At 43.9% G+C, this 24,217-nt stretch overlaps 1 protein-coding gene across 2 annotated transcripts in view; it reads right to left on the bottom strand.

Moving 5' to 3' along the window:
• LOC141271774 (uncharacterized) overlaps positions 1-23,738 on the bottom strand; it is a 52,656-nt gene extending 28,918 nt beyond the window's left edge. Inside the window, exons 1-7 of one of the 2 annotated variants that reach the window (XM_073681898.1) lie at positions 23,656-23,724; positions 20,601-21,390; positions 6,365-6,514; positions 6,057-6,236; positions 5,850-5,973; positions 5,668-5,765; positions 5,379-5,469 (exon numbers count right to left, since the gene is read on the bottom strand). In XM_073681898.1, coding sequence (XP_073537999.1) covers positions 5,379-5,469; positions 5,668-5,765; positions 5,850-5,973; positions 6,057-6,236; positions 6,365-6,442 — 571 coding nt within the window. In that variant the 5' untranslated portion in view covers positions 6,443-6,514; positions 20,601-21,390; positions 23,656-23,724. Of the gene's footprint in view, positions 1-5,378; positions 5,470-5,667; positions 5,766-5,849; positions 5,974-6,056; positions 6,237-6,364; positions 6,515-20,600; positions 21,391-23,655 lie in introns of both variants that reach the window. The other variant, XM_073681897.1, reaches the window with a different exon arrangement.
• Between the last annotated feature and the right edge of the window lie 479 nt (positions 23,739-24,217).

The raw sequence follows: 24,217 nt of genomic DNA, 5'->3' as shown, positions 1-24,217 counted from the left end.
TGATCGCCTGCATGGCACAGGAATGGAGCACCATCCCTATGCCATGAAGGCTGTCAGAAGTGCACAGTGTGAAGATTGCTTGGAGATGCACTGCGCATGTCCAAGCAATCTTCCTGCTCTCTGGTGACCCGGATGTTGTCATGACGACATCGGGTCGTCATGGCAACACCCGGGAAGCCTTTGCAGACTGCGCTGGAAGCCGGAAGAGGAGGTGAGTATCGGCGATCACCTCCCCTTGCCCCCGCAATGCCGCGATCGACTTCGATCGACTTCGATCGCAGCATCGCGGGGGTTAATGTGCTGGGAGCGGTGCGTGACCGCTCCCTGCACATAGTACCGGGTGTCAGCTGTGACAATCAGCTGACACCCGGCGGCGATCGCGCCCGCACAGCCTGTGTGCGCGCGCGATCGCCATGACGTACTAATACGGGTCTGGCTCTTAAGTCCCAGGGCACAGACGCGTATTAGTACGTCAGATGTTATTAAGGGGTTAAACAATGGGAAATTTTGGTAAATTCTGCTAATGTTCTTCTTTACGTCACATGAGAGAATGTTCCACTTTATGGTTATTCACAGGTTGCTCCGTCCCCGGCTTTTATGCAGAAGATCGGATATATTAAATATTCTAAATGTCCCAAGTGTAACTCAGAGGCGGCAGATCTATCTCGTATGTATTGGGACTGTCGGGAAATTAGGGAATTTTAACCACTTCGCGCCAGAGCCGGTTTTTGCCTTCGTGACTGGGCCAAATTTTTCAATTTTGACCACTGTCAATTTATGAAGTAATTACTCTGGAACACTTCAACGAATTCCCCTGATTCTGAGAATGTTTTTTCGTGACATATTGTACTTCATGATTGTGGTAAAATTTCTTCGATATCACTTGCGTTTATTTGTGAAAAAATTGGAAATTTGGCGAAAATTTTGAAAATTTTGCAATTTTGAAGCTTTGAATTTTCATGCCCTTAAATCAGAGATATGTCACACAAAATTGTTAATAAATAACATTTCTCACATGTCTACATTACATCAGCACAATTTTGGAACCAAAATTTTTTTTTGTTAGGAAGCTATAAGGGTTAAAAGTTGACCAGCGATTTCTCATTTTTCCAACAAAATTTACAAAAACATTTTTTTAGGGACCACATCTTATTTGAAGTCACTTTGAGGGGCCTTTATGACAGAAAATACCCAAAAGTGACACCATTCTAAAAACTACACCCCTCAAGGTGCTCAAAACCACATTCAAGAAGTTTATTAACCCTTCAAGTGTTTCATGGGAATTTTTGGAATGTGGAAGAAAACAATGAACATTTAACTTTTTTCACAAAAATGTTACTTTAGACCCAATTTTTTTATTTTCACAAGGGTAACAGGAAAAAATGGAATACACAATTTGTAGTGCAATTTCTCATGAGCGCGCTGATACCCCATATGTGAGGGAAAACCACTGTTTGGGCGCACTGCAGGGTTCGGAAGGGAAGGAGAACCATTAGACTTTTTGAATGTAAAATTTGTTTGAATAATTAGCAGACGCCATGTTGCGTTTGGAGAGCCCCTGATGTGCCTAAACAGTGGAAACCCCCCACAAGTGACACCATTTTGGAAACTAGACCCCTTAGGGAACTTATCTAGATGTGTGATGAGCACCTTGAACCCCAAGGTGCTTCACAGAAGTTTATAATATTGAGCTGTAAAAATGAAATTTTTACATTTTTCCCACAAAAACGTGTTTCTTCCCTTAATTTTGCATTATCATAAGGGTAATAGGAAAAATTGCACCATGAAATTTGTTGTGCAATTTCTCCTGAACACGCCGATACCCCATATGTGGAGGCAAACCACTGTTTGGGCGCACGGCAGGGTTTGAAAGGGAAGGAGAGCCATTTGACTTTTTGAATGTAAAATTTGCTTGAATAATTAGCGGACGCCATGTTGCATTTGGGGAGCCCCTGATGTCCCTAAACAGTGGAAACCCCCCACAAGTGACACCATTTTGGAAACTAGACCCCTTAGGGAACTTATCTAGATGCGTGGTGAGCACCTTGAACCCCAAGGTGCTTCACAGAAGTTTATAATATTGAGCCGTAAAAATAAAAATTTTCACATTTTTCCCACAAAAACGTTTTTCATCCCTTAATTTTGCATTATCATAAGGGTAATAGGAGAAATTGCACCATGAAATTTGTTGTGCAATTTCTCCTGAGTACGCCGATACCCCATATGTGGGGGAAAACCACTGCTTTGGTGTACGGCAGGGTTCGGAAGAGAAAGGAGCGCTATGTTGGCTGGGATAGGTTGCAGACACCATGTCACATTTGAAGAGTCGCTGACATGCCGAAACAGCAGAAACCCCCACAAGTGACCCCACTTTGTAAACTACACCTCTCAAGGAATTCATCTAGGCAAGTAGTGAGTATTTTTTAATTTTTAAATTTATACCATTGGGCAGTGAAAAAAGCAAAATTATATTTTTATCACAAAAAAATGTTTTACCCTCAGATTTTACATTTTCACACAGGGCAATGGGTAAAAATGGTGCCGAAATGTGTCACACAATTTCTTCTAAAAGTGGCAATACCCCATATGTGGCTGTATCGTACCGCTTAGCCATACGGCGAGATCTGGGAGGGACGGAGCGCTATTTGACAATTGGAGAACAATTTATTGCAGAATAGGCATTTGGATTTGGGAGCACAAAATTTTCTGAATTACTTTTGGGAGGCAAGGACCATTTCGCTGTTCCAAAGCCTTTCTGCTACCAGTAACTTGGAATATTTTTAACAGATGACGGACCTGAGTGGGGACTAGCTTTTTTTGAGAACTGAGTTGAAGCTTTTATTGGGAACATTTTACGTAACATTTATCCGGCGCTCGAGGCTGGGCACTTACATCGGGGTTTCCATCTAAATTTCTAAGTGATGTAATTCAGATGAAACCCCTGCGGGATCCATTCACTGTAATGAGGCAGCAGAGTTACTCTGGACTCCCTCTGGCCTCTGTTTAGCGGTGTCCTTTTTTTCAGAAGTGCACAAAACTGTGGCCAACCGCACTTTTATGCACGCCTAAAAAAACTGACACCGTGGGATCACAGGCCAGATGGCATCCACAGTGGCCTATATCTGCCTCATTACAGGGAATCTTCAATCATGGGTTCCGTCTGAATCACGTATTTCAGAGATTTACACGGAAACTCTGGTTTAAGTGCTCAGCGCAGAGCGCAGGATAAATGTGAGAAGAGCCTTACTGCGATCTTTGGGAGACATAATAAACAAATCAGTAGCAGGTGAAGAATTGGTTTTATTTATTTTTTACGCCGTTCCTAGTGCGGAATAAGTGATGAGACAACTTTATTCTTCGGGTCGGTGCGATTACAGAGATACCAGATTTATATCGGGTTTTTATGATTGACAGCTGTCACACACTAAGAGACGCTTTTTTTTGCAAAATCTATTTTTTGCATCGCCATATTTTGAGAGCTATAATTTTTCCATATTTCGGCCGACAGAGTCATGTGATGGCTTGTTTTTTGCGGGATGAGTTGACATTTTTATTGGTACCATTTTTGGGTACGTGACATTTTTTGATCGCTTTCTATTCTGTTTTTTGGGAGGTAAAATTAACAAAAAACAAAAATTCAGGAATTGTTTTTTGAGTTTTTTTTTATGCCGTTCTGCGTGTGGAAAAAGTGATAAGGCAGCGTTATTCTTCGGGTCAGTACGTTTACAGCGATACTACACTTACTGTATATTTTTTTTATGTTTTGGCGCTTTTACACAATAAAATAATTTTATAGAAAAAATATTTTTTTAGCATAGCTTTATTCTGAGAGCTATAACTTTTTTATTTTTCGGCTGATGGAGCTGTATGGCGGCTTTTTTTTTGCGGAACAAGATGACGTTTTCAGCGGTACCATTTTTATTTCCATTTTGCTTTTTGATCGCATTTTTTCCACTTTTTGTTTGGCGATATGATGAAAAAGCATAGTTTTTTGCTCCGTTTTTTATTTATTTTTATTACGGTGTGCACAGAAGGAGTTAATTAGTGTGACAGTTTTATAGATTGGGTTGTTTCGGACGCGGCGATACCAAATATGTGTACTTTTTTTGTTTTTGTATAAATTTATTGGTTTAATATTTTATTTATTTTTATTTACTTTGTGATTTTTTTTTAACAGTTTGAAAACATTTTTTTGCCTTTTTTTTACATTTTTACTTAGTCCCTGTATGGGACATTAATTTTTATTTTTCTAATCACTGATGTCATGCAATGTAATAGACATGTATTACATTGCATGACATCTTTGCTGACTGTTTCACAGTCAGTGTCTCCTGCCAGGCTTCAGCTGCAGGCTGAGCCTAGCAGGACACCATATATGGCAGATCTGGAGGCGGTTATGTGACCTCCAGCTGCCATAACAACAGCAGGTCCTGGAAGATATCAGGGGCCCGTCGGAGAGGTAAGTTGACGACCCCCTCTCCTCTCACTATCCTCTATATGCCGCAATCACTATAGATTGCGGCATATAGAAGATAGCAAAGGGTTAACATCATTGGGACCTGATCCAATCAGGTCCCGATGATGTCCCCTGTCAGAGCTATTGCTCTACACCGGATCAGCAGCACTTGCAGGACCCTGGGGGTCCTGAGCGCTGCAGGACCACCCACCGTTTTTAAACGTCGGCGCTGCACAGAGCCCAGGCAGCGCCGACGTTATGTACAGTGGGCGGTCCTGAACCGGTTAAAACAGGTCACCAAGTTTGTTGCTGAAAGGCTGAATATTGTTTCGTCATTTCCTTCTACTGTTTTTGAGAATAAAAATAGAAGATCGAGCAAAAAAAAAAAACAGACTTGGCATCACTGTTCATGGAATGGTGTCTCATCATAAAAGTGAAGTTTGGCCAGAAAGATTGGACTTTTGCAACGACTCTATGAGCACAAGAGAATGTAAAGAACATAGATTCATCCTATATGATGCCAGGATTCTAGGTAGACAACAATCTCATTCCATCCGTTTTCTGTTAGAGGTCCATCATATAGATAATAATATTCTTCACATGGTTTTCTAAGTTGTCAGCACATTCTACGCACGCTGTAATTTGGCTTTAAAGTTTGGAGATCTGGGCAACTAAGTGTTAGCATCCTCTAGATCCATGGAGTAGGGTGGATCCTAACTGTAAGCTCGGACAAAAACAGGTACCACCCCAAAAGAAGGACTTCCTATGCCCAAAATAATGGGGACAGTTTTGGGAGGAAAAGCATGTGGTTGTGCACAATGGTGACCATTTGATATGGTTGGACTACACCGCCAATACAGCAGCCACAGCCAATGACTGAGAGGAATCTATGACTTCTCTGCACTTAATGGTTACTACTTACCTGGGCGGTTATCTGCAGGAATTTCCTCTTTACACGACTCACTACCCCTCACATACGTCTCTGTAGTATTAATATGGGTCAGATCTCCACCCTGAAATAAATATTGTAAAAGTCACAGAGAGATGGAGAAGTCACATAAATGATCAGTTCTAATCCTGCCATCTCCACTGTTCTCATTACACAAGTAGAAAACATATAATGCTGGTGGATAAAACAAGACTGAGCACAAGACCTTCACAGCTGTCTACACATCATAGGGGAGATCTCATGACACCTTCTCTCCATCTACCTGATGATCCTGAGGAACATTGGGATTTTCTTGTTTACAGTCCTGTGGAAGAAGAGGACGGGGACATCTCTCTGGTGTTGTCCTCTTACTGGATAGAACTGGAGGAAACACATACAGTGACTGAATTCATTCTTTACATACTGATAATTATAGGGCATGTGTATTTAGTCTTGGTATATTACCTGGTGATGTGAGGGGCTGGGAAACCTCCATCATGACGTCCTTGTACAGATCTTTGTGTTCTTCTAAATACTCCCACTCCTCCATGGAGAAATAGACAACGACATCTTGACACCTTATAGGAACCTGACACATACAATGATACCGTCATCCCCCCAGTCCCTTCATAACGTTAATGTATAATGTCCCAGCATCCCCAGCAGTGTCACCTCTCCAGTCAGCAGCTCAATCATCTTGTAGGTGAGTTCCAGGATCTTCTGGTCATTGATGTCCTCATGTATCAGGGGGTCAGGTGGAGGCCCCGTGATTGGGCTCCGGGTTCTACCCCTTCCCTCAGACACAGAGGCCTGACAGCGCTCACTAGAGGTCTTCTTCACCACTGTGTAATCCTAGTTATGGAGAGACACATTAATAAATCCACTACAGATATTTCCAGAGTCCTCACCTCTCCAGTTCTGTCCATCTGTTATTCCCATAGATAAGAATGATGTAATGTGATGTCATCAGAATCTCTCACCTCTCCAGTAAGCCGGAAGAGGATCTCTAGGGTGAGGTGTAATATCCTTTCCGCCATCTTGCCCCTGTCCATATCCATCCTTTACGGGTCAATCAGGAAAATTCTCTTATATAGAAGTTCTCCAGTGAGAGGATCCGATATTGTAGGGACCTAAATGGGAAGAAGATGAGGAAATGTAAAATCATAAAAAATCCTGTGTAATAACACAATTACAATTATAAGGTGTAATATATTACTAAATAAAATATGTAGATGTTCTCTTCTCTTGTTTTGTATGAACATAATTACAGTTGCTGTCTAAGAAGAGCTCCTCCATGCTCCTAATCACTGGTTATTTTGGTCACTGCTTCAGCTACTGACGGGCTTTAGGAATCACAGGTTTGCCAGCACTGATCAGGAAATACAGAGACCGGGAGAAGATGGGGGGAAGGAAGAATTGGCAATCCTTTTGTTTTACAAGGAAATAATCCTCAACTAGAGGAGTCTGCTAATGACTCTCTCATAGAGACCACAGGAAAGCTCGGCCGAGCCAAATGATTGCGTGCATAGGGGAGTCAGGAAAAATAGACATCAGCCGAATTATCGTTCAATCAACAATTGTCTAATGTGTAAGGGGCCATTAGTATTAGTCTGACAGGCAGGGATAATACACTGCACTACAGTAGTACAGTGCATCACCTGAGCATTCAGAGGCTTGTATGTTGTATGATCGCGCTAATGAAGATTGGTGAAAAGTTTTGTATGGGGCTGTGCGGAGAAGGGGGGTGAAGATGTGGGGCTGTGCAGAGAACAGGGGTAATGATGATGATGGGCTGTGTGGAGAAGGTGTCATGATGAGTGGCTGTGCGGATAAGGGCGGTGATGATGAGAAAGGGGGTGATGATGATGATGAGCTGTACGGAGAAGGGGGGTGATGATGAGGAGCTGTGCAGAGAAGGGGAGTGATGATGATGAGGGGCTGTGCAGGGAAGGGGGTGATTATAATGATGATTTGGGGCTGTACGGAGAAGAGGGCGATGATTCGGCATTTTCGGGGACTCTGGAGGGACGGGGATAATGCTGTATCCTGGGAGGCTGCAAGGGGAAGTGGGTGATTTAACTCACTTGTGGCTGTGCCGGGAAGTGGGTAATGTCACTCTCGTGAGGTTGCATGCAAGGCGGCTGTGCATTGAAGGGAGTGATGTTGCTTATGTGGGCCTACATTTAGAAGGGGGCGATGTTACTCGCGTGGCGCTTAATGCGGAGGGCTGTGCAGGGAAGGGAGTGATGTCACTCGTGAGGGTCTGTGCGGGATGGTGCTGCATGCTGGTGGACTGACGCATGATGGCGCTGTGTGGAGTTGCATGCTGGGCGGCTGCAAAGGGACAGGGATAAAGTCAATCACATGTGGATGCATGCTGCTTGGCTGTGCAGTGAAGGAGTGATGTTGGTTGTGAGAAGCCGCATGTGGTGGGGTGGGCTGTGCACGGAAGGGGTTGCTTTCACATACAAGGGGCTGCATGTGTGGAGGATGGTTTGCACAGAGAAAAGGGTGATGTCAGTCATGTGGGGCTGCATGTTGGGAGCTGTGGGGGAGGGGCTGTCACTCACATGCTTTTTGCTTTCATCGTCACTTATTTCCAATTCTACGTACTGATTTGTAAAGTTCATTGTTATAGACATGTATGTATTAACACATGAAGCACCGAGTGGCGGGACTTTGTCAGCACAGAATGACTGTTCAAACTGAGTCCCTTTAAGTAATGCAGTATAGGCGCTCAGAAAGGCGGTGGAATTAGTTCACAAACTAAAAAACTGCTGACTGGTTCTCTTTAAAGAGCCATCAGTTGCTGAGAGTCTGACTGCTGGTGCCCCCGCTGTTCCATAGGACAGGCTCTGGCAGAGGTCACACTACACATTTTACAGAGAAGTAAATATATTCTAAGCAACTTTCAGGAGTATTTTTAGCCAAGGAGTACATAATTTGCAGCAACTCAAATCTATAATACATTAGCAAGGCTGTGCAATCAGAGTCCATTTTGGTGGAGTCGTTATAAAATGGACTGACTCCTAAAATATATCATACATTGGGTACAATAGTTCAGTGCAGGATGTGCTGTAAATTTTTTCCATAAGAATTTGGGAAAGTTATGCAATGTCCTATAAATGTCTGTTCTGTTCCTGATCTAAGGATTTAGGCTTTTAGTTGAGATGAATCTGTGCTGCACTTTATGTACATGTAGGAAGCTTAGGGCAAGGACCTCCAAGGTAGTTTTCTCAGAAATACTACCAATCCCGCGAGCCACACAGGAGCGCCAACGGGAAGTTAGGGAGGTGAATAAGTGGCTAAAGAGTTGGTGCAAGGCAGAAGGGTTTGGGTTCATGGAGAACTGGGCCGACTTCGCGGTCGGCTACAGGCTCTACCGTAGGGCCTGGCTGCACCTCAATGGGGAGGGTGCAGCGGTGCTGGGGAAGAAGATGGCTAATAGGTTGGAGGAGTTTTTAAACTAGAGACGGGGGGGGGGGGACCAAGGAAATAGGTGGGACGTGAGGCAAGCAAGGGGGAAGGGGAGAAGTGAATATAATGAGGGTGGAGAGGGGGGTGGGGATAGTACAGTTAGATCGTTAGAGAAGAATAGGGTGCTAAATAACCCCAAAGTTTTATCTTGCATGCTGACCAACGCAAGAAGCCTGACCAATAAGGCGGATGAGCTGCAGGCGCTTATATCGGAGGAGAGGTATGACATCGTAGGTATAACAGAGACTTGGCTAGACGATAGCTACGACTGGGCGGTAAATTTATTAGATTATAGTTTATTTAGAAGGGACCGGAAACAGGGGAAAGGCGGAGGAGTCTGCTTATATGTAAAGTCATGTCTAAAACCCAGACTAAGGAAAGATATAGGAGAGGGAGAAGAGGGGGTCGAGTCCATGTGGGTAGAGATAGAGGGAACTAAAAATAATAATAAAATATTACTGGGGGTCTGCTATAAGCCACCCAATATAACAGAGGAGAATGAGAATCTGCTATTAGGACAAATAGACAAAGTAGCAAAACATAATGAAGTGATTGTAATGGGGGATTTCAACTACCCGGATATTGACTGGGAAACAGAAACCTGTAGATCTCAGAAAGGAAAAAGGTTCTTGACAAATATTAAGGATAACTATCTCTCCCAACTAGTGCAGGAACCAACGAGAGGGAAGGCCGTGTTGGACTTAATATTGACTAATAGGCCTGATAGAATAACTGAGGTACAGATAGGGGGGCACCTAGGTAATAGCGACCATAATATTATCGACTTCAAAATGCCCTTCAGTAGGGTTATCAATAAGGGAACAACAAAAACATTAAACTTTAGGAGGGCGAAGTTTGATCAGCTGAAAGAAAGCCTTCAACTTATTGACTGGGACAAAGTTCTTAATCAAGGAAATACGAATAGTAAATGGGAAACCTTCAAAAGATTTCTGAATACTCAGTGCGAGAGATATATACCGTATGGGAATAAAAGGGCCAGAAATAAGAGGAAACCAATATGGTTGAACAAGAACGTAAAAGGGGCGTTAAATAGCAAAAAAGAGGCATTCAAGAGATTAAAACAGGAAAACAGTAAGGAGGCACTAATGTGTTACAAGGAAAAAACGAGAACCTGTAAAAAACAAATAAAAATAGCGAAGGAGGAAACAGAGAGACGTATTGCTAGGGAAAGTAGATCAAATCCCAAACTGTTCTTTACGTATATAAATAGTAAAAGGATTAAATTGGATAATATTGGACCGATAAAAAGTGAGGAAGGCAAAATCATAGAGAAAGATGAGGATAAAGCTAATCTATTAAATAATTTTTTTTCGACAACTTTCACAAAGGAAATAGAACTAACAGGAGAAATGAGAAGTGACAAGCTTAATCCTCCACTAAGTATGACTAATCTAACCCAAGCTGGGGTACAGAAACGCCTCAGTAACATTAAAATAAACAAATCACCAGGACCTGATGGCATACACCCACGGGTACTAAGGGAACTAAGTAATGTGATAGACAGACCGTTATATCTTATATTTAAGGACTCTGTTGAGACTGGGTCTGTGCCACTTTATTGGCGACAGGCGAATGTAGTGCCAATATTCAAAAAGGGAGCGAAAAGTGACGCCGGAAACTATCGGCCGGTGAGTCTGACATCCGTTGTGGGCAAAATTTTTGAAAGCTTCATTAAAGAGGCAATTACGGAGCATCTTGATGCTAATAATCTTTTAATCCCGAACCAACATAGATTCATGAGGAATCGCTCCTGCCAAACAAACCTGATTGACTTCTACGAGGAGGTTAGCTCTCGAGTAGATCAGGGGGAACCAGTGGATGTCGTGTATCTCGACTTCTCAAAAGCGTTCGATAGCGTGCCACATAATAGGTTGCTATACAAAATGAGAATGATGGGGCTGGGGGAAAATGTCTGCAAGTGGGTAGCTAACTGGCTAAAGGATAGAAGGCAGAGGGTGGTTATAAATGGAATATACTCAGATTGGGTAAGCGTCACTAGTGGGGTACCACAGGGGTCTGTACTAGGCCCAATGTTATTTAATATCTTTATTAACGACATAGTCAACGGGATAAATAGTAAAATATCAATATTTGCAGATGACACAAAGTTATGTAAAACAATTAATACAAAAGAGGACAGTGCAGACCTACAGAGGGATTTGGATAAGCTGGGTAGGTGGAGCATTAAATGGCAAATGAGGTTTAACGAGGAGAAATGTAAGGTCATACATATGGGAAGGAAAAATGGAAGTCACCAGTACTCACTGAATGGGAAATCATTGGGGAATTCAGAGATGGAGAAGGACTTGGGCATCTTGATTGATAGCAAACTAAATTGGAGTGCCCAAAGTCAGGCCGCTGCTGTAAGGGCAAACAGGGTAATGGGATGTATCAGAAGAGGTATAGCTGCAAAGGATAAGAACATTGTTCTTCCACTGTACAAAGCACTGGTCAGACCACACTTGGAATACTGTGCTCAGTTATGGGCCCCAATATATAGAAAGGATATAAATGAGCTTGAAAAGGTACAAAGGAGGGCAACAAAATTAATAAAGGGAATGGAGGGACTGCAATACCCAGAGAGGTTGGCAAAACTAGAACTATTCAGCCTGGAAAAGAGAAGGTTGAGGGGGGACATAATAAATGTGTACAAATATGTTAGGGGACAGTATAGAGATCTTGCCCGGGATTTGTTCAAAAGGAGGGATATTACGGTAACAAGAGGGCACTCACTAAGACTGGAAGAGAAAAGGTTTCAGCACCAGCATAGGAAGGGGTTCTTTACGTTAAGAGCAGTGAGAATATGGAATTCACTGAGTGAGGAGACGGTAATGTCGGATTCACTACACCAGTTCAAGCGGGGACTGGATGCAATTCTAGATACCAGGCAGATTTCAGCATATACTTAAAAATAAAATAAAATAGTAGGTTGATACAGGGATTTATTCTGACTGCTGGTTTCAGAGTCGGGAGGGAATTTTTCCTCAGGTGAAGATTGGCTAAATCATTTGGGGTTTTTGCCCTCCTCTGGATCAACTTTAGCAATTACAGAACTAACAGGTCGAACTTGATGGATGCAAGTCTTTATTCGGCTTTACAAACTATGTTACTATGTTACATGCTCAGTAGTGATGCAGTGCTGTGGAGTCAGAGTCGTGGAGTTATAGTCAGGGAAATTGAGGAGTTGGAGATTTGGCTTACCGACTCCACAGCCCTGGTACATAGATGAGTGTACATTAGAACTTGGCAAAGTGCAGCACGCAGGCTACACCCAGCCCTCTGGCTGTTTCTGTCTGGCTCGTGGACCAAGGCTGCCAAAGGGCTGAAAACCGTGGCCCACAGGGCTGCACCATGTGACAGCCCTCCCACACCCGGCATCAAAAGTTGCTAACCATCCAGAAATTTGAGGACAGTCTGTAAAAATATGGCAATTTTATGCCTGTCCGTGATTTTTTTTTTTTCAAGCTGAAGAAACTTATGCAGATAATTTTGACTTTAATTCTCATAATTTTACATTGAATGCAGCTATTGTCTTCATATCAGAATTATGGACTGTAGATATGTATCATTTACAGTTATAATGATTTATTATGATTTTCCAATGTGTTCATAAATTTTTTTTGCCTGTCTTATTTTTTGATAAGCTGTCCAGAAAAAGTAAAAAGTCAAGTTGGCAACCCTACCGACATCCCAATATACAGTTATATGAAAAAGTTTGGGCACCCCTATTAATCTTAAGCTTAATGTTTTATAAAAATTGGTGTTTTTGCAACAGCTATTTCAGTTTGATATATGTAATAACTGTTGGACACAGTAATGTTTCTGCCTTGAAATGAGGTTTATTGTACTAACAGAAAATGTGCAATCTGCATTCAAACAAAATTTGACAGGTGCATAAGTATGGGCACCTCACCAGAAAAGTGACATTAATATTTAGTAGATCCTCCTTTTGCAAAAATAACAGCCTCTAGTCGCTTCCTGTAGCTTTTAATGAGTTCCTGGATCCTGGATGAAGGTATTTTTGTCCATTCCTCTTTACAAATCAATTCCAGTTCAGTTAAGTTTGATGGTCGCCGAGCATGGACAGCCCTCTTCAAATGATCCCACAGATGTTCAATGATATTCAGGTCTGGGGACTGGGAAGTCCATTCCAGAACATTGTAATTGTTCCTCTGCATGAATGCCTGAGTAGATTTGGAGCGGTGTTTTGGATCATTGTCTTGCTGAAAGATCCATCCCCTGCGAACTTCAACTTTGTCACTGATTCTTGAACATTATTGTCAAGAATCTGCTGATACTGAGTGGAATCCATGCGTCCCTCAACTTTAACAAGATTCCCGGTGCCGGCATTGGCCACACAGCCCCAAAGCATGATGGAACCTGCACCAAATTTTACTGTTGGTAGCAAGTGTTTTCTTGGAATGCTGTGTTTTTTTCCGCCATGCATAACGCCTTTTTGTATGACCAAACAACTCAATCTTGGTTTCATCAGTCCACAGGACCTTCTTCCAAAAAGAAATTGGCTTCTCCAAATGTGCTTTTGCATACCTCAGCCGACTCTGTTTGTGGCGTGCTTGCAGAAACGGCTTCTTTCGCATCACTCTCCCATACAGCTTCTCCTTGTGCAAAGTGCGTTGTATAGTTGACCGATGCACAGTGACACCATCTGCAGCAAGTTGATGCTGCAGCTCTCTGGAGGTGGTCTGAGGATTGTCCTTGACTGATCTCACCATTCTTCTTCCCTGCCTTTCTGATGTTTTTCTTGGCCTGCCACTTCTGGCCTTAACAAGAACTGTCCCTGTGTTCTTCCATTTCCTTACTATGTTCCTCACAGTGGAAACTGACAGGTTAAATCTCTGAGACAGCTTTTTGTATCCTTCCCCTGAACAACTATGTTGAATAATCTTTGTTTTCAGATCATTTGACAGTTGTTTTGAGGAGCCCATGATGCCACTCTTCAGAGGAAATTCAAACAGGAGAACAACTTGCAAGTGGCCACTTTAAGTAGCTTTTCTCATGATTGCTTACACTTGGCTATGAAGTTCAAAGCTCAATGAGGTTACAAAACAAAAAAAAAGTGCTTTAGTAAGTCAGTAAAAAGTAGGTAGGAGTATTTAAAACAAGAAAATGATAAGGGTGCCCATACTTATGCACCTGTCAAATTTTGTTTGAATGCAGATTGCACATTTTCTGTTAGTACAATAAACCTCATTTCAAGGCAGAAACATTACTGTGTCCAACAGTTATTACATATATCAAACTGAAATAGCTGTTGCAAAAACACCAATTTTTATAAAACATTAACCTTAAGATTAATAGGGGTGCCCAAACTTTTTCATATAACTGTATATAGTGGAGGAAGCAACCCTGCCGGCATGAATATATTGGAGGAGAAGAGAGCTGCTGACCCCTCCCACTATTCGGTGCAAGCAACTGTGACAAGACGTGAAGATGTCACTACATCGTGGCAGTGCGTGCCGGGGGAATGGGAGCAAGGTGAATTTGTGAGAAAGTGTGGGGTCTCATACATTATATAGGGGGCTGTATGTGGGGGCTCATACTGTATGTAAGGGGCTACGTGTGGTGACCATCATACCGTGTGGGGTGTTGTGGGGGACCTGTGAGAACCATTATACCATATGTGGGGTGCTATGAGGACAGTTATACCGTGTGATTGGCTGTGATGACCGTCCTACTGTGTGTGGTGAGGGCTTTGACGACCATCATTACTGTCTGTGGGGGGATATGAAGGTTATCACTCTGTGTGGGAGGCTGTGTGTGTGGGGGCTGTGATGACCATTAAACCATGTGTGGAGGGCTCGGAGAGCCATCATAATGTGTGGGGAGCTGTGGGGCCATCACGTTATGTTGGGGAGCTCTGGGGGCATCATACTGTGTTGGACATCGTACTGTGTGCGGCGGTATGTGGTGGTAACGTACTGTGTAAGGGGCTTCATACAGTGGGTTTGGGGAGGCATTGTAATGTACGGCATTTGTGGGGTGCTGTGGGGCATCGTACTGTGTGTGTGTATAAGGGGCTGTGGGGGCCTGGTACTGTGGGGGGGGGGGCTTTGGGGGCATCATACTGTGTGTGTGTGTATGTAGGGGTACTGTGAGGGACTCGTACTGTGCGGTGGTCATCGTATAAGGGAAGGACGTGGCATTGTGCTGTGTGTGGAGGCATTTTGGGGACATCATGCTGTGTGTATGGGAATGTACTGTGGGGACATCATACTGTGTGTGGGAGGGATGTGGTGGCATTGTACTGTGTGGTAGGGCTGTGGGAACATCATACTGTGTGTAGCTGTTTATCAAGGTACAATGGCTGAATAACAAGAGCAAATGATTTAAAAACTTTATAAAAAGCAGTGAATTATATGGTGCTGATTCACTGCTACAAGTAAGAATACAAGTTACAATAATCCCTATCGTAACATGTAGCAGCGAGTCAGCGGAATTAATTCTGATTAGCATTTAGTGATACAAATAATATAAAATAATAATAATTACAGTATTTTTTGGACTATAAGACACACCTAGGTTTTACAGGAGAAAAATAGAAAAAAAAATGTAAGCAAAAAATGTGGTCATGATGCCCTGTTAAGGGGGAGGGGTCTGCTGCTGACACTGTTATAATGGCAATGTCCCCCAATTCTGTTAATAACTCCCATCCTGGTATATATGGCCCCCTCCTTCCTATTATATGTGGCCCCCATCCTGATATGCATGGCACCCCGCATCCCCATCCTGATATGCATGGCACCCCTCATACCTCATCCTGATAAGCCTGGCACCCCTCATCCTGATATGCATGGCACCCCTCATCTCCCCTCCTGATATGCATGGCACCCCAATCCCTCATTCTGGTATGCATGGCACCCCTTGATCCCCATCCTGGTATGCTAGGCACCCCTCATTCTGGCATTCATGGCACCCCTCATCCTGGTATGCATGGCACCCCTCATCCTGGTAAGCATGGCACCCCTTGATCCCCATCCTGGTATGCTAGGCACCCCTCATCCTGGTAAGCATGGCACCCCTTGATCCCCATCCTGGTATGCTAGGCACCCCTCTTCATGCATGCCCTGCTCACTTTCTGACTTCGAACCAGTCACGGAAGATGAAGTGATCAGGCTCCTTGCATCTTCTCGCCCTACCACCTGCACCAGTGACCCTATTCCCTCACATCTCCTTCAGTCCCTTGCTCCAGCTGTCACCACTCACCGAACTAAAATTTTCAACCTTTCCCTCTCATCTGGTATCTTTCCCTCTTCTTTTAAACACGCCAGCATACAACCATTACTTAAAAAACCATCCCTTGACCAGAACTGCACGGCCAACTACAGACCTGTTTCCAATCTTCTCTTTATCTCTAAACTCCTGGAACGCCTGGTCCACTCCCCTCTCATCCGCTATCTCTCAGACAACTCTCTTCTTGACCCTTTACAATCTGGTTTCCGCTCTTTACATTCTACTGAAACTGCCCTCACTAAAGTCTCTAATGATTTACTAACAGCTAAATCCAAAGGTCACTATTCCCTGCTGATTCTCCTGGATCTCACTGCAGTATTCGACACTGTGGATCACCAGCTCCTCCTCACTATGCTCCGCACTATTGGCCTCAAGGACACTGTTCTCTCCAGGTTCTCCTCCTATCTCTCTGACCGCTCCTTCTCTGTGTCTCTTGCCGGCTCCTCCTCCTCCCTACTTCCCCTTACTGTCGGGGTTCCTTAAGGATCAGTCCTAGGCCCCCTTCTTTTCTCCTTATACACCGCTCCTATTGGACAAACAATCAGTAGATTCGGTTTTCAGTACCATCTCTATGCTGATGACACCCAATTATACACCTCTGCTCCGGACAACACCCCTGCATTACTACAAAAGACCAGTGATTGTCTTTCTGCTGTGTCTAACATTATGTCCTCCCTCTACCTAAAACTGAATCTGTCAAAAACTGAACTACTCGTCTTTCCTCCCTTCACTAACCTACCTGTGCCCGATATTGCCATTTCCGTTTGTGGCTCAACCATTACTCCCCAGCAACAAGCCCGCTGTCTTGGGGTCATTTTTGATTCAGATCTTTCTTTCACTCCTCACATCAAATCACTCGCTCGTTCATGTCATCTACACCTCAAAAACATCTCAAGAATCAGGACTTTTCTCACTTTTGACTCGGCAAAAACTCTTACTGTAGCTCTTATTCATTCTTGTCTTGACTATTGCAACGCTCTACTAATCGGTCTCCCTCTTACTAAACTCTCCCCTCTCCAATTCGTCCTTAACGCAGCAGCCAGGATCATATTCCTCGCCAACCGCTACACCGATGCCTCTTCCCAGTGCCAGTCATTGCATTGGTTGCCCATCCAATATAGAGTTCAATTTAAACTTATCACGCTTACCCACAAAGCGCTCCATGCTTCAGTACCCCCCTACATCTCCTTTCTTGTCTCAGTCTACCACCCTACACGTGCCCTCCGTTCTGCAAATGACTTAAAACTAAAATCCTCCATAATCCGAACTTCCCACTCCCGTCTCCAAAATTTCTCGCGTGCTGCGCCAATTCTTTGGAATGCACTACCCAGGACAGTGCGATTAATTCCCAATACCCACAGTTTCAAGCGAACCCTAAAAACACATTTCTTTAGACTGGCGTATCGCCTAAACACACTCTGTCCGTCCCAGTTTTCCCCCATATTAAAATCTTCTTCAACTTCAGGTTCATACCAACCATGCACTTAATAGCCTCTGTCAGGACTGTACACATACTGGCTGGCGACCAGTCCATGTACAGTTATATGAAAAAGTTTGGGCACCACTATTAATCTTAAGCTTAATGTTTTCTAAAAATTGGTGTTTTTGCAACAGCTATTTCAGTTTGATATATGTAATAACTATTGGACACAGTAATGTTTCTGCCTTGAAATGAGGTTTATTGTACTAACAGAAAATGTGCAATCTGCATTCAAACAAAATTTGACAGGTGCATAAATATGGGCACCCTTATCATTTTCTTGTTTTAAATACTCCTACCTACTTATTACTGACTTACTAAAGCACTTTTTTGGTTTTGTAACCTCATTGAGCTTTGAACTTCATAGCCAGGTGTATGCAATCATGAGAAAAGCTACTTAAAGTGGCCACTTGCAAGTTGTTCTCCTGTTTGAATCTCCTCTGAAGAGTGGCATCATGGGCTCTTCAAAACAACTGTCAAATGATCTGAAAACAAAGATTATTCAACATAGTTGTTCAGGGGAAGGATACAAAAAGCTGTCTCAGAGATTTACCCTGTCAGTTTCCACTGTGAGGAACATAGTAAGGAAATGGAAGAACACAGGGACAGTTCTTGTTAAGGCCAGAAGTGGCAGGCCAAGAAAAACATCAGAAAGGCAGAGAAGAAGAATGGTGAGATCAGTCAAGGACAATCCTCAGACCACCTCCAGAGAGCTGCAGCATCAACTTGCTGCAGATGGTGTCACTGTGCATCGGTCAACTATACAATGCACTTTGCACAAGGAGAAGCTGTATGGGAGAGTGATGCGAAAGAAGCCGTTTCTGGAAGCACGCCACAAACAGAGTCGGCTGAGGTATGCAAAAGCACATTTGGAGAAGCCAATTTCTTTTTGGAAGAAGGTCCTGTGGACTGATGAAACCAAGATTGAGTTGTTTGGTCATACAAAAAGGTGTTATGCATGGCGGCAAAAAAACACAGCATTCCAAGAAAAACACTTGCTACCCACAGTAAAATTTGGTGGAGGTTCCATCATGCTTTGGGGCTGTGTGGCCAATGCCGGCACCGGGAATCTTGTTAAAGTTGATGGATGCATGGATTCCACTCAGTATCAGCAGATTCTTGACAATAATGTTCAAGAATCAGTGATAAAGTTGAAGTTACGCAGGGGATGGATCTTTCAGCAAGACAATGATCCAAAACACCGCTCCAAATCTACTCAGGCATTCATGCAGAGGAACAGTTACAATGTTCTGGAATGGCCATCCCAGTCCCCAGACCTGAATATCATTGAACATCTGTGGGATCATTTGAAGAGGGCTGTCCATGCTCGGCAACCATCAAACTTAACTGAACTGGAATTGTTTTGTAAAGAGGAATGGTCAAAAATACCTTCATCCAGGATCCAGGAACTCATTAAAAGCTACAGGAAGCGACTAGAGGCTGTTATTTTTGCAAAAGGAGGATCTACTAAATATTAATTTCACTTTTCTGGTGAGGTGCCCATACTTATGCACCTGTTAAATTTTGTTTGATTGCAGATTGCACATTTTCTGTTAGTACAATAAACCTCATTTCAAGGCAGAAACATTACTGTGTCCAACAGTTATTACATATATCAAACTGAAATAGCTGTTGCAAAAACACCAATTTTTAGAAAACATTAAGCTTAAGATTAATAGGGGTGCCCAAACTTTTTCATATAACTGTATTATTTATCCTATTTAGTATATCAAGGCTGCATCATACAATATATGTACTTTTTACCTTTTGTGTCTCCCCCATTTCCTCATAGACTGTAAGCTTGCGAGCAGGGCCCTCACTCCTTTTGATATGAGATATGCTTATTCTGTATTGTCTGTATATGTCCCCCCTAAAATTTGTAAAGTGCAGCGGAATATGTTGGCGCTATAAAAATAAAAACTATTATTATTATTATACCCCCCCTCATCCTGGTATGCATTTCCCCCCTCATCTTGGTATGCATTGCCCCCCTCATTCCTCTTCCTGGTATGCATGGCACCCCTCATCTCTCTTCCTGGTATGCATGGCTCCCCCATCCTGGTATGTATGGCACCCCTTATCCCTCATCCTGGTATGCATGACACCCCTGATCCCCATCCTGGTATGCATGGCACCCCTTGATCCCCATACTGGTATGCAAGGCACCCCCTGAACCCTATCACCCAGCACACACAAAAATAAACAATTATACTCACCTCCTCTCCCGGTCTGCGGCCGACACTCTCGCTGTGTGAGCCGTGCATGGCGTTACTGCCACGCGCCCTCACACAGTGTGAGTTGCTGTGCCGGAATAGTCACTGCTCCCCGCGCCAGAACTGTGTGCGTGGGGAGCAGTGACCATTCACTCTCCTTAATAGCGTGCACACTGCAAACGCAGCGCAACTCCTGCTGCGGCCGGTGGTCTGTGTGCCCGCTATTAAAGACCATGAATATTCACTACAACCCATGGGAGTGGATAGCGGCTACAGTGTGCATGCTATTAAGGAAAATGAATATTGATTGCTCTCCACTCCCATGGGCATGGAGAGCAGGGAATATTAATTTTCTTTAGGTTCGGGTACAGAGTAGGTGCAGCAGCCGGCTGCTGCCTCCTGTGCCCCGCTCATCCCCCGCAGCAGCTCCCCCACACCACCACCAGTGATAGGTATATAGTACGGGGCACAGCTCGGACTATAAGACATGCACCCCCACTTTCCTCCAAAAATTTGAAGGAAAAAAGTGCGTCTTATAGTCCGAAAAATACGGTATATTAATATTGAGCAGAATTAATAGCAGCCTATTGGTTTGGCCCTCCACGACCACAACAGTCACAGTCTCTCATGTGGCCCCTCGGGAAAATAAACAGACCACTCTTGGCATACATAATATTAAAATCTCACTGTGAGGGAAATCTGTATCTTATAACAATGCTTCCAAGCATGAATAGAGAGAACTTGTTTTCATCTGACAATCCTTTTATCACCTACCCATGGTGATCGGTGGTGTCCAACAGCTGGGACCTGCACTGATCGGCAGAATGGGGCACATTTATCTCTTTTAGAATTAAGCAGCAGTGCACATGCTCAGTCTGAGCTACATTCTTGCCTCATGGGGCTGCAGTACTGTCCCCATCCTGTTCTTCGTCTTGTAGTACTGTCCCCATCCTGTTCCTCGTCTTGTAGTACTGTCCCCATCCTGGTCCTCATCTTGTGGTACTGCCCCTATCCTGGTCCTCGTCTTGTGGTACTGTCCCCATCCTGGTCCTCGTCTTGTAGCACTGTCCCCATCCTGGTCCTCGTCTTGTAGCACTGTCCCCATCCGGGTCCTCGTCTTGTAGCACTGTCCCCATCCGGGTCCTCGTCTTGTAGCACTTTCCCCATCCTGGTCCTCATCTTGTAGCACTGTCCCCATCCTGGTCCTCATTTTGTAGTACTTTCCCCATCCTGGTCCTCTACAGTCCCCATTCTGGTCCTCGTCTTATAGCACTGTTCCCATCCTGGTCCTCATCTTGTAGTACTGTCCCCATCCTGTTCCTCGTCGTGTAGTAATGTCCCCATCCTGGTCCTCGTCTTGTAGTAATGCCCTCATCATGGTCCTCGTCTTGTAGTAATGTCCCCATCCTGGTCCTCGTCTTGTAGTAATGTCCCCATCCTGATCCGCATCTTGTAGTACTGTCCCCATCTAGGAGTAATGTCCACATCCAGGAGTAATGTCCCCTTCCAGGGGTAATGTCCCCTAACAGGTCCTCATTCAGAAGTAATGTGCCAGCGTGCCGTTCTTCACATACATATAAAAGAAAAAAAAATTATCACCTGTTCTCCGTTCCCTCGGCATCCTCTTTTCTGCAAATGCGGCCCGCAGGTACTGTAGACCCTAACACAATCGGGGCCAGGTTCAGGAGCCCACCAACGGCAGCACTTTATTTCAATTGAATGTGTGTCCTTGAACACACATTCAATTGAAATGTATTACTGCGAAGCGACCAGCTCTCTGCACAGCAGTACCAATGCCAGCCGCCGGCCAATCAGAGGCCAGCAGTTGACATCAGCGTGCCAGTGCATAGCTGTGATGTTATTCGCCATCATGCCGATGTCAGCTGTCGGCTTCTGATTGGCCGATGGTTGGCATTGGTATTGCTGTGCATAGAGCTAGTCTCTGCGCGGCAATACATTTCAATTGAATGTGTGTTCAAGGACGCACATTCAATTGAAATAAAGCGCTGCCGTCGGTGGGCTCCTGAACTGGGCCACGATCGTGAAAGGGTCTACAGTACCTGCGGGTCGCATGAGGCAGCCTCAGGTGCCGCGTGTTTGAGACCCCTGTTATAGACAGTATGTGTGCATAGAAATCATGAACCTCAGTGCAGCTACTCCAATATAGTCATGTCTGTAATGATGCGGCAAGAATGGAGTTGCTGTACAGAGGACATCCTTATAGACGGTACTATGCACAAAAATCATCAACCTCAGTACAGTAACTCCAATCTAGTTATCTCTGTAGTGAGGCAGCTGGAATGGAGTTGCTGTACAGAGGACGTCCTTATAGACAGTGCTGTGCACAGGAATCATCAACCTCAGTACAGTAACTCCAATCTAGTCATCTCTGCATTTAGGTGGCTAGAATGGGGTTGCTGTACAGAGGACGTCCTTATAGACAGTGCTGTGCACAGGAATCAACAACCTCAGTACAGTAACTACGATCTAGTCATCTCTGTAGTGAGGCGGCTAGAATGGAGTTGCTGTAGAGGACGTCCTTATAGACAGTACTTTGTGCACAGAAATCATCCTCAGTACAGTAACTCCAATCTAGTCATCTCTGTAGTGAGGCGGCTAGAATGGAGTTGCTGTACAGAGGACGTCCTTATAGACAGTACTGTGTGCACAGAAATCATCAATCTCAGTACAGTAACTCCGATCTAGTCATCTTTGTAGTGAGGCGGCTAGAATGGAGTTGCTGTACAGAGGACGTCTTTATAGACAGTGCTGTGCGCACAGAATTCATGAACCTCTGTACAGCAACTCCGATCTAGTCCTCTGGAGTGAGACAACTAGAATGGAGTTGCTGCAGGGTGTTTCATTATTTCTGGGCAGACCTTTACACAAGATTACATCCCTGATAAATGAACAGTGGCATTTTACATGCTCCTCTTAATGAAGAGTTAGCTGGAAAAAGTTGTGGCACTTTGTGCATTTTTTTTTTTTTTGCTTTTCGTAATATAAAACATTACACATAGCGCCGATTGTTACGTTTTGATAGAATTTGGCTCTTCCCGTATGTACCACGTCTCGACCAGTACCACCATTTTGAAGACTGGGCGGAGTTTTGCAAGGAGGGGCGTGACCGTGACAGAGCACAGCCGACAGAAAAATCATAAATTACATTGCAAAAGTGGCGGAAATTCCATCGGCATCCTCCCCACATTTTACAGTGACCGTCAGCGGCTCTCCCCATTCTGCATAATGATGGCGCCGCCTCAGCCGGGGGACTGGTGAATAATACAGGAGAAAAGTCACATTCTGGCAAAGCCGAACAGTGTAATCTTTATGTTACAATAAAGGGCTAGAAAATTACATTTTTATTCATCAGAAAAATTAATTTTGCACAATTTGTTGCTGGAGAGAAATGTGTAAAAAATATAAAAGTGTTAAAAAAAAACCTCATTTACAATTTTTGATGGGCAATAACAAAAAATATTCACAAAATCCATAGTTATAAAGCTGCTGTAATATATATATATATATATATATATATATATATATATATACAGTATATATTATTACTATTGAAGGAATAAAAGCTCCTGTGGTATAATGCACTCCTGGGCTCATTCTCCCCTCACTGCAGGGTCTGCACTCCAGCCTGGACTGTAATGAGGAGAGGAGAATGGCGGCTGAGGGTCCTGCTGTCACCTCATTATAGTCACCTCAGGGCTGAGCCGTCTACAGAGGAGCTACAGGAAGGAGAAGAACGGGTGTGACTGAGAGAGAGAACAGCGACCTCTGAAGGGGTTAATGCAGCCTGCTCCTAGTAATCTCCACATACCTGCAGTGCCGCACAAGGGAGAGAGACAAAGGGGCTGAAGGACCTCTGGTGACGTCACGCCCATGTGATTTGGTGATGCCACCGGAAGGGGCGGGATCTCTTTCTCCATCGCAAACCTGAAACCAGGAAGCTGAGTTCTGCTGCTGAGTCTGCGCAAAGATGACCCTGAGGAGCTGAGGGGTTATATCTAGTTTGGAGTTGATTATTTGAGGACTTCATATTAGCATCTCCACTCTAGACGGTTCACTGGTGAGGTGACTGGATCGGAGTTGAATTTTTGAGGCCTCAATGTAGTCACATGTTTTTGGGGACCTCATTCCAGCATCTCCACTCTAGCTGATTCACTGGTGAGTAGTGTTGAGCGTTCTGATACTGAGTTCCAATACTTTTAGAATATCGAATACCGGAATCGGAAGTTCCCATAATGCCTGCGCTCTGCAGTGTCTCTGAAGGATGACAAGCTGGATGGCAGCGCTCAGCTTACTGTACTTGTCATTTAGTGTAAAGGATTTATTAAAAAAAATAATTGTGTTCTCATGCACCGTCTCTTAAAAAAAGCCGG

Source organism: Phyllobates terribilis, unplaced genomic scaffold (assembly GCF_046119375.1).
Source record: "Phyllobates terribilis strain yellow unplaced genomic scaffold, ASM4611937v1 Scaffold_5__5_contigs__length_657084704, whole genome shotgun sequence".
In the NCBI taxonomy this organism is placed as follows: Eukaryota; Metazoa; Chordata; class Amphibia; order Anura; family Dendrobatidae; genus Phyllobates; species Phyllobates terribilis.
This window is presented reverse-complemented; position numbering and strand designations above follow the sequence as displayed.